This window comes from Primulina eburnea, chromosome 1 (assembly GCF_022965805.1).
Source record: "Primulina eburnea isolate SZY01 chromosome 1, ASM2296580v1, whole genome shotgun sequence".
Lineage (NCBI taxonomy): Eukaryota > Viridiplantae > Streptophyta > Magnoliopsida > Lamiales > Gesneriaceae > Primulina > Primulina eburnea.
In genome coordinates this window covers 20,854,218-20,865,550 of record NC_133101.1, presented here as the reverse complement: position 1 = coordinate 20,865,550, position 11,333 = coordinate 20,854,218, and the positions used below count along the sequence as shown (strand labels likewise).

Below are 11,333 nucleotides of genomic sequence, written 5' to 3'. Positions count from 1 at the left end.
AACCGAGGTAACTACCCATTCCTCTCCTATAAATAGCAGGTATTAATGTCATTTAATGATCCGAAAAAAAAAAGAAAAGAAAAACCTTTGAACTTTAAAGCACTCTACGTATTTTTCTCAAATATTGCTCGAAGTTCATCATCTTACAATCTGCTGACTTTATCATCGGAGTGGCTACGTCGGAAACTCCTCCGGCGCCCATTCACGAGTTCTTTTTATTGTTTGCAGGTGTTGTTCAAGCCATTGTCTTCGTTCAAAATTCCCAAACATTATACATTGTTAATCTGATCCGTTGGAGCTCTTTACCCGGCTCACCCATTTCAACAGGATCATATCATTGGCGTCGTCTGTGGGAAATATATTGAGCTCGAGACGTTGATATGGCTCGCACTAGGAGAACAGACCAAAATAACTCCCGGGCCCAGTGGGACGGGGGACAATCTTCAAGACAAGTGGGTGTTAATAACACCGAGCAGAATCTCGTAACTATGACCCGTGAAGAGTTGAAAAAAATGATGGCCGACACAATAGCTCAAGCTATGGGCAACAAAGAAGTTTCTCGACACAACATGCCGCCCGAGCAAGAGCAAGAGCAGGAGCAGGAGCAGGAACGGAGGGAGGAAGAGGAAGTGAGTGGAGGTAACATGGATTATAGTGTCGGGTCAAAAGCTCCGACTACGGCAGAGGAGTTGAGAGAGTTAAAGCAAAAGATAAGGATCCTAGAGGGACAGTTGGAGAGCCGTAGCGCCGCCCGGGTCGTTGCCAAAGGGTGCCCGTTTGCTGATATTATTGTCCGGGAGCCTCTTCCCGGGAATTTCAAGTCTGCCAAAATAAAAGATTACGATGGCAATTCGGACCCGAAGGAGCATCTCGCCAGGTTCGAAAACATGGCCATGCTGCACTGCTACACTGACCGAATCAAGTGCAAGGTATTCTTAACAACTCTGGTGGACTCCGCCCAGAGATGGTTTGAGGGTTTGCCCCCTCAAAGTGTGCATTCTTTCAGAGATTTCCAAAAAGTATTCCTACACCATTTCAGTAGCAGTAAGAAATACAAAAAGACTGCTTTTAGTCTTTTTGAGGTGAAGCAGAGCCCGGAGGAGAGTTTGAGGGCTTATATCAAAAGGTTCAACAGGGTAGCCCTAGACGTCCCATCTTGTGCCGGCGAGACTAAGACTACAGCCTTCACTCAGGGTTTGAGGGAGGGAGAATTCTTCAAATCACTAACGAAAAAGGTACCCGGGGATTTTGAGGACCTGTTATCCCGGGCAGAAAAGTACATAAATATGGAGGAAGCCCAGAAGCAGAAGAGGGAAGCCGTGAGGAAAGAAAGAGGAGACCGGACATCTAAGCCCGAGGAGAGGGGGCAAAAGAGGAGCAATCCAGGGCATTTCTCCCATCATGTGACTTTGAAGATTGCCCGAGAGAGGGAGGTGCAGGAGTGTAGTAGAGATTTGGCCCCGGACCATCAGCTGTCCCGGCCAGAGAAAAAGGGATTTTGTGCTCTTCACAAGTTGGGCTACCATAACACCGAGGATTGCAAAGTTCTGAAGGGAAATTATGTTGCGCCTTCTCTCCCAAAGACCATTATCAATACCCAGATTCCTAGGTTGCCGCCATGGACATCCCGGCAGCCCGGATCTAGTTCCCGGGGAGGAGGTGTCAGAAGCAATCCTAGGATCGAGCCCGGAAGGAGAAGGGGGCCTGAGCCTGAGCAAAGAAAGAAGTCACCCCCGGTTGTAGGGACGATTAAAATGATATCCGGAGGCTCTACTGATGGAGACTCTAACCGGGCGAGGAAGTCAAGGAGTAGGAGAGAATGTTTGGAGGTGGAAGGATCGAGGAAGAGTGAGGCAGTCATCAGTTTCGGCCCGGAGGACCTAAGAGGGGTGAATCTACCCCACAATGATGCCCTGGTGATCCAAGCCCGAGTGGCGAATTATGATATTCTGCGGGTCTTCGTGGACTCAGGCAGTTCTGTGAATGTAATTTTTAAAGATGCTTTTGAGCAGATGGATTTATAGGGCTATCACCTGGAAACAGTGGAAACCGCTCTTTTTGGCTTCGCCGGGCACGTGGTTTATCCGGAGGGGGAAATTATTTTACCTCTGACTTTGGGTTCTCATGATCTCAAAAGAACAGTGATGACTTCTTTCACTATGGTGGACTCCCCATCATCGTATAACATCATCCTTGGGAGGCCAGCCATGAATGAGTTGAGGGCTGTAGCGTCTACCTACCACCAGAAAATAAAATTTCCTGTGGGAGCAAGGGTAGGAGAAGTCCGGGGAGATCAACCCTCTTCTCGAAAGTGTTATGTAGAAGCGGTCCGGGCAGATCAAAGCAGATCTAAGAAGGAGGGGAAGAGGGCTAAGATAGGTGAGATAGGAGGAAGGATAGTGGAGGAAGGGGAGATACACTTTGTGGCAGAGGAAGAGCAGGAGGCGGTGGAGATTGGGCCAGGACAGCAAATCCGGGTGGCTCGGGATCTCAGCATGACCACCCGGGTGAGTTTAATTAAATGTTTAAAAACTAACATCCATGTGTTTGCCTGGTCCCAGCAGGAGCTTACGGGGATTTCTCCCTTTATATCGGAGCATCATTTAAACATCCTCCCAGGGTCTCACCCCATAAAGCAGAAAAAGAGGCACTTTGGTCCTGAAAAGGATAAAATCATATCAGAGCAAGTAAAGGAGCTCCTGAAGGCGGGGCATATTCGGGAAATTCAATTCCCTACGTGGCTTTCCAATGTGGTTTTAATACCTAAATCCACTGGCAAATGGCGCATGTGTGTAGACTTCCGCGATCTGAACAAAGCGTGCCCTAAAGATCATTATCCGCTGCCCCGGATTGACCAGCTGGTAGATTCCACCTCGGGCTATGAGCTGCTGAGCTTTATGGATGCGTACCAGGGGTATCATCAAATTCCCTTGGCCAAAAAAGATCAAGATAAAGCCAGCTTCGTCACCTCGGGAGGTACATTTTGTTATATTGTAATGCCTTTCGGGTTGAAGAATGCAGGGGCCACTTATCAGCGTCTTATGGACAAAGTATTCGAGAAGCAGCTGGGGCGGAACTTGGAGGTCTATGTGGATGATATCTTAAGCAAGACCCGGGAGGTCACTATTTTTATTGATGATCTGGAGGAAACTTTTGCCACCCTCATGCAATATGGGATCAAGCTTAACCCGGCCAAATGTATTTTTGGCGTAAAGAGTGGCAAATTCTTGGGATTCATGGTTACAGAGCGGGGAATTGAGGTAAATCCGGAGAAGGTGAAGTCTGTCTTATGTATGCCCTCTCCCCAGTCTGTAAAAGAGGTACAAAAGCTGACGGGAAGGATTGCTTCCCTTTCTCGGTTTATATCCCGATCAGCACACAGAAGTTATCCTTTCTTTCAAGTCTTGAGAAAGGCCCAGCAATTCGGATGGAACGATAAATGTGAACAAGCCTTCCAGGACTTGAAAATTCATCTTGCAGAGCTCTCGGTATTAGTAAAGCCCGAGCCCGGGGAGAAATTATTCCTGTATTTATCCTCTACAGAGCATGCTGTCAGTTCAGTGTTGATCAAAGAAGAAGGCTCTGATCAGAAGCCTGTCTAGTATGTCAGCCACGCTCTAAGAGGGCCCGAGCTCCGGTATAAAGAGGTAGAGAAGATTGCATTGGCTTTGATCGTGACCGCCCGGAAGCTAAGACCTTACTTCTTATCACATCAAATAGTGATTCTTACCAACAGCCCTCTTGGTAGAATCATGACTCATGCTGAGGTATCCGGGCGAATGATTAAGTGGACGGTGGAATTGGGGGAGTACGATATCGAATACAAACCACGAGTGGCTATCAAGGCACAAGCTTTATCAAACTTTTTATCTGAGATGATCCAGCCCAGCGGAGAGGAAGTGTGGAGAGTTTTTGTAGATGGGGCGTCTAGCCTTGCGGGGTGCGGAGTAGGAGTCGTGATGATATCTCCCCCGGGAGAAAAAATCAAATTGGCAATAAGGATTGATTCCCGAGTAACTAATAATGAGGCCGAGTACGAGGCTGTGCTAGCTGGAATTCGAGCTGCTCGGGAAGTCGGGGCTTCCCGGATAATTATATATTCTGATTCACAACTCGTAAGTCAGCAGATAAAGGGTGTATATGAAGCTAAAGATGATAGGATGCTGAAATATCTACAGCTTATCAAAGCTCGAGCAGGAGGCTTTTCGGATTGGAGTATCGAGCAAATCCCCCGAGAAGAAAACGACGAGGCAGATATTCTTGCAAAAATGGCAGCATCCCTAAGTGAAGTAAGCACCCGGGAGGTATTGCATGTCTCCCGCTTGATCCTCTCGACGGACGAAGAAGGAACACCCGATCCAGAAAGCTCCTGGATGACGCCTTTAATCAGATTTATTGAAAAGAGTGCACTACCCGAGGACAGAGGTCAAGCTCAGAAGATTAAGAGACAAGCTCCCAGGTTTGTTCTCTTAAACGCAATCTTGTATAAAAGATCATTCCAGGGGTCTCTTTTAAAATGCTTGCCTGAAAAGGAGGTAGATTATGTACTCCGGGAAATTCATGAAGGATGTTGCGCGGAGCACCTCGGAGGAATGTCTCTAGCTCGAAAAACCATGCTTGCAGGATTTTGGTGGCCAACCCTTGGTCAGGATGCAGCTCGGGTGGTTCAAACCTGCGAAGGATGTCAACATCATACAAACTTCAAGCATAGCCCAGCTACTCTTATGAAGCCTATTTGGGCGTCTTGTCCTTTTGATCAGTGGGGCATGGACATTGTAGGTCCTTTCCCGATTGCCCGAGCTCAGAAGAAATTCTTATTAGTAGCAGTCGATTACTTTTCCAAGTGGGTAGAAGCTGAGCCTTTGGCAAGAATTACCGAAACGGAGGTATTGAAATTCCTGTGGAAGAATATTGTATGCCGATTTGGAGTGCCCCGGAGATTAATCTCAGATAATGGCAGGCAATTTCAAGGCAAAGGAATTGTTTCATGGTGCCAAGAAATGAAGATCGCTCAATCATTCACCTCTGTGGCTTATCCTCAAGCAAATGGCCAAACAGAAGTTGTCAATAGGATTATTGTACAGGCATTGAAGACGAGACTTCAGGGTAAAGGGAAGGATTGGGTTGAAGAATTACCTAGTGTTCTTTGGGCCTACAGAACTACTCCGCGGATACCTACTCAGGAAACCCCTTTCAGCCTTGTATACGGCTCTGAAGCAGTTCTTCCAGTTGAGATTGGAAAGACTTCTCCCCGGGTAGAATCTTACCCCCGCAATAATGATGAAAGCCGGGCCAGGGAATTGGATTTAGTTGAGGAAAAGAGGGACCGAGCGTTTATCCGCATGGAGGCCTACAGAGGTCGGGTCATGAGAGCTTACAATAAGAGGGTTCGAGTCCGAGATTTCCAAATCGGAGATTTAGTCATGAAAAAGGTCAATCCAGCAGGAGAGGTGGGAAAATTAGAAGCAAAATGGGAAGGGCCATACAAAATCATCCGAAGAGTCAGCCCAGGATCTTTTTATCTAGAGGATGCACAAGGACGCTCTCTCAAAAGACCCTGGAATGCATTTAATTTAAAGCAATACTATACATAACGGATGTAATCGATTCGCTGAGGATATCAATGAAAGATTTGCTTTTCCCAAAATGTTGTATTATTATCTCCCACAAAGAAAACAATCAAAAGCCCAGGGCACTACACCCTGGCTCGGGGCAACAAACCTCGACCATTCCCAAGTCCCGGGACATGCTCCCCGTCCCAAGGCTCCGTACCTTGGTTCTCAAAAGCCCAGGGCACTACACCCTGGCTCGGGGCAACAAACTTCGACCATTCCCAAGTCCCGGGACATGCTCCCCGGCCCAAGGCTCCGTACCTTGGTTCTCAAAAGCCCAGGGCACTACACCCTGGCTCGGGGCAACAAACCTCGACCATTCCCAAGTCCCGGGACATGCTCCCGGCCCAAGGCTCCGTACCTTGGTTCTCAAAAGCCCAGGGCACTACACCCTGGCTCGGGGCAACAAACCTCGACCATTCCCAAGTCCCGGGACATGCTCCCCGGCCCAAGGCTCCGTACCTTGGTTCTCAAAAGCCCAGGGCACTACACCCTGGCTCGGGGCAACAAACCTCGACCATTCCCAAGTCCCGGGACATGCTCCCCGGCCCAAGGCTCCGTACCTTGGTTCTCAAAAGACCAGGGCACTACACCCTGGCTCGGGGCAACACACCTCGACCATTCCCAAGTCCCGGGACATGCTCCCCGGCCCAAGGCTCCGTATCTTGGTTCTCAAAAGCCCAGGGCACTACACCCTGGCTCGGGGCAACAAACCTCGACCATTCCCATGTCCCGGGACATGCTCCCCGGCCCAAGGCTCCGTACCTTGGTTCTCAAAAGCCCAGGGCACTACACCCTGGCTCGTGGCAACACACCTCGACCATTCCCAAGTCCCGGGACATGTTCCCCGGCCCAAGGCTCCGTACATTGGTTCTAAAAAGCCCAAGGAGTTACACCCGGGCTCAAGACTCCGTATTTAGCAAGGTTCGCATTCTTTAATTTCCTATCGAATATAAAATATTTGGTCCGCTATAGATTAAGATATTGCGCAAGGAAAAATGATTTTTATAGCCAGAGCCCGGGAGCAAGAATTACACAAGGAGGTATGGAAATCTAAAGAAACAATCCTAAACTAAAAATACTGCAGCAGACTCCTCCCCGGTCTTTTCAGGAGCCTTTTTGGTCTCCTTGTCGGCATCATCATCCTTGGGAAGGGAGTCAATGGCTCGATCTATGTCTGGAAAGCCCTCCTTGTCTGCCGGAACCAAGCCCTCTTCCTCAAATTGCTCCCGGCATTTCGCAAAGCCAACTTTGAAGTAGTTGTACGATCTATCTTCAACGGCCGCTTGGAACTCCGAGGATTGGAGGAAGACAGTCTTCCATTCCTCATGAGTGAGTTGGAAAAGCTTGAGCTTATCTTCGGCAGCCACAACCCGGTGTTGTTGAAGAGTGGCTTCTTCTTCAAGAAATCGAGCCCGGGATTCCAGAAAGGCAATTTGCCTTTGAGAGGCTTCTGCTCGAGCCAAACTCTCATCCCGAGCACGTTGAGTTGAAGCCAATTGTTGATTGGCTCTTTCCAAAGAAGCAAGGAGCCCGGCAACTTTCTCCTCGTGCAGCTTCTCGGCCCGGGCGATCTCCCCTCGGAGTTGGTCATGAACTTCTTGAGACGCCCGAGCCTGTCTGTTCGTCCTGGTGGCCACTGCCGCCACTTCCTCGAAGGCCGAGACCATCATTTGAGCCGCCTGGACAAAGACAAAAGTCAGGAAAAATAGGTCGGTAGCAATATTAAACCGTAAGACAAAGAGCTTACAGAGAAAAGCCGGTTTGATCCTTCCAGAAACCTGTTAGGGGCAGGGATGCTCTTCAAGAATATTGCTTCAGTAGGGCTGAGCATTTGCTTGAAGCGCTTAGCACCACTGGCAGTAGCTCCCTCGAAAAAAATATTGTTGGAAGGGAGCTCGGAGGCTGAGGCCCCAGTAGGTTGTGGGGGAGGCCGGGGTTGTGCAGGTGGGGAAGTACAGGGATCACCCTCAGATGGGCCTTCCAAAACAACCAGCTCAGGCTCCGCCGCGGTTTTTCTTTTTCTTTGACTGAGAGGGGCGAGATCTTCAGCATCCTCTACAGTCTCAGCCATTGCCCGAGAAGTATCTTCCCGGAGAAGATCTTCCCCAATAACTTCCACTCTTTGAGACGCCTCCTCTGCAGCACGCTTCTTTTCTGCTTCGGCGGTTGCGCGGTGCGCCGCAAGATCCTGTTCCCGGGCAGTTTTCTCAGCTGCCCGTCTTTTAGCAAAAGCCGCTTGCATCTCGGAATTATCTGGACAAAGAAGAAATAGTGTTAAGTAAATCAAGGAGAGAACAAGGAAGGAGGCGGCAGGAAAGAGGGGCGAATTACCGGGTTGAGAGCCCGAGCCCGCCACCTCATCAATAACGCGATCTTCGGGATCCTCAGCCCGGGGACTCAACCCATAAGTGATCAAATTATCATCAGAAATTAGTGTGGAAGATTAGTATTTGCGCCCCTCCACCAAATCTTGGCTCACAATGAAGGGTTCTTCGAATTTATAAGTGCCGGGAAGGGAAGGTTGTGTAGGCAGAGAGGAGAGAAAACCGGTCAAACAGGGAAGATCTCCCGGAAGTCGAATAAAAAAGTATCTTCCTTTCCACCCTTTTTGAGAAGAGGGTATATCATCAAGGAAGCGAGTATTGTGCCGGGCAGACAGGGAAAAGGCATTATCCCCGAACCGGCAAGAAAAATAATAGTGAAGGATGAGGGGGTTAATAAGAAAATTGTTCATATTAAAGAGGACATAAGTGGCAGCCATTATTCTAAAAGAATTAGGGTGGAATTGGTTAACTGGTACGCCAAAAAATTTGGCAACTGCAATGAAAAAAGGGTGAATCGGAAACCTAAGACCATTCTTAATTTGGTCCCGGAAGAAAGTAGTGTACCCTGGAGGGGGGTTTTTTGCCTTATCAGAGGACCCCGGGTATTAGGATAGAAAGATTGGAAGGAATATTACCCAAGGTCCTAAGTTCCTCATCCGCCCCTGAGCGTAGGGTGATACTCAAAGAGGAGAATCAGGGAATTCCCGGGGCCTCGGCAGGAGGAGGGCCCGCGGCCCGAGCTTTACCCTTACCTTTCTTTTGGGCAAGAGCTCGGGAGTGACTAGGAATGGAGGGTTTAGAAGAAGAGGGTCTGATTGGAGAGGCTACTGGTTTCTTAGCGGGTTGGGTGATAGAGCGACGGGGTGGGGGAGATTGAGAAGCATCGGAGCGTAACGCAGCAGATTCGTCGCTAGGCGAGCCTCGCGCGATGGCTCCCGACGTGGAAGAGGTAGAATTAGACATTTTGAAGGAAGAGTACTTACGAGTAAATAAGGGAGACAGTGGGGAGGTCGCCGGAGGAAAATGATCGTACACGCCGGAGAAGGAGAGAAAACCAAGCGCAAGAGTTCCGCTGAAATTTGAATTCAATAGTGATTTTGGCAAAAGAGTATACCACTATTTATAAAGGGAGGGGCTTGATCTCTACCGTTGATTTGCATCTAAACGGATGGTTGAGATGACCCTCGAGAATCGGATAGTACGTGAAGGGACACGCGCAGTCATTAAAGTGTCAGGCCTACTGTTCCTCGGAATACGAAACATTACTGACCGTTGGAATAGAGTAACACGTGTCATTATGATGCTGTGTGGATAAGCCGGGAGGTTTTGAAGACCTCGGCGGGTTTGTCTCATAGCTCGGGAAGCCTAGAGACCCGGGATGGTGATTTCTAAGTCCGGGTAGTTCGAGACCCCGGTAGGTTATTACAAATTCAAAAAATTGACCAGCCCGGGAGTATGTTCTGAGTGCAAGAGATACCAGATCCTGTGACCATATTTTCATCAGGTATGTCACAAGGGTAGTTTCAGTTTTAAAGATTGGGTTATTACAATTTATGGTACGTCTGTTGTTGCAGTCCGCATAAATTTGTACAAGATTTGTTTACAGAGGAGTAGTGAAACAATAAAAATCAATAAAATTTCCATTACATAAAATAGCGGCGAAAAGTTATGGGATCCATTATATTAGATACAGAATCCTGCCACTCCGTTATCCAATTAGTTAACTCGTGAATGCGGAGGTTGATGAAGGATTCATCCTTCATTATCTTGTTCAAAGCATGCCACTCTTTCCACAGCATCATATGTAGCAGAACTTCGTCATCAACCAGATTTGTCACCCGATCTACTACGAACTCTCGGGTATACTTCCTCGCTCTTACTCTTTGTGCTCGAGTAGTGGCGAGACGATTGCGGTAGGTATAGTCCAGGTCATAAACCTTGTCCCGCACGGCCATGACCTTCGCCCATATGCGTTGTTCAATTCTTCTCTTCAACTCCTCCACATGAGGACGCATTTCCGGAGTCACCAGGACATGTGTACTGCTGCAGGCACTGGAACCACTTGAACTCGACATTTTGGATTGAGGTTCATTTTGCATCTGTATCCTCTTATTTATAGGCAAGCGTCCTTAAAAGCGGAGGAAGTCCAAGAGTCTCAGCCAGTCGAAGCGTCTCCTTTATTATTCGAAGGCAAGAGTTGATCGAAACCATCGAATCTAGACAGGTGGACGATCAGGATGCCCCTCGTAAATTGTGCGGGCAGACGAAAGGGTCTGAACGGTTATCAAAACGTCAAATCTGATGTACCTCGGAATACGGAACGTTTTCGTTTGGCAGGAGTTTAAAAAATCGCATATCATTATGACACCACGTCAGCAGACCGGAGGATTCTTGGTCCCGGCTTATTCCTTTTCTCGGACTACAAATTCGGGACTCGGGCATATTGATTGACAGGCCGGGATTTCAAAAGCTCAAGCATTTTGTTTTAAGTCTGATAAGTATTAGTCATGTTAATCTTCGTTATTTACTTATTGTTAATTTGGTTTTGACGTTCTACCAGATACATGCAGTAACAAAACGAAAAGGATATTTTATTAATTAAAAGAAATGAGCAGAAAGTAAACGAAGATGTTCCTTTTCAACAACCACCCTCCATTTATGCAACCAACCACTGAGATTTCCGGTAGCGGTCTTGCCAAAGCTATCTGACCTGGCTATATCTTCCAGGATCTTCAGCTCCCTTTGCAGCATTAATGCGTAGACACCATGGTGAGTAAAGATGTCCACGTACTCCGCAACACCGAGGCGTCGGCGATATTTCCGCATAAGAGCCACATTCTCAGGAGTAGGAACCCCCTCTACATACTGAGAGGATTCCAGCTCGTATAATTTTTCCCAGAAATGAAGTATTTTGTGGAAGACTTCGTCCTCCATAGCCGTTTTCCTTTTCTCTATTGCAGATGTCATAAGCTCCTCAGCCATATCGGGAACTTTCGAATTGCTTGAACCTGCCATTGCACTGATGAGACGGAAGAATAAGCAAGGTCGTTATTTATAGGGGAGAGCGTTAATCTCCGCCCTCGATTCAAATCTAATCGGACGATCACAGGGCGCCTAGGAAATCGTGCGTACAAGTGAAGAGACGTGTGCGGTTATCGAGGGCACAGACTCATCATTACCTTGAAAAGCGAGCAATTTTCAGTGGCATCCTCGTTAATGCATACGTAATGATATGTTCGATCGATTCTCTCGAGAATAGTAATTATCAGATATCGAGGAGTCGGGGGTATGGGATACAAGACGCTTAGAAAATTCCCTCGCTTGGTATTTATTCACAATTGCAATCCGGGAGAGAGCAGGAAAGATCGAATCGGGACAGCGAGTCAAGCTCTAG

The 11,333-nt window shown here is 48.0% G+C and overlaps 1 protein-coding gene across 1 annotated transcript; it reads left to right on the top strand.

The window, feature by feature from the left end:
* Nucleotides 1-380: 380 nt before the first annotated feature.
* Nucleotides 381-2,024, top strand: LOC140805552 (uncharacterized). Its single transcript, XM_073161818.1, has one exon. The coding sequence runs from the start codon at nucleotides 381-383 to the stop codon at nucleotides 2,022-2,024; it is 1,644 nt and encodes a 547-aa protein (XP_073017919.1).
* The last annotated feature ends 9,309 nt before the right edge of the window (nucleotides 2,025-11,333 follow it).

What these genes read in the sequence shown, in the direction of transcription:
- LOC140805552 (XM_073161818.1), top strand. Translation starts at nt 381, where the DNA reads ATGGCTCGCACTAGGAGAACAGACCAAAATAACTCCCGGGCCCAGTGG.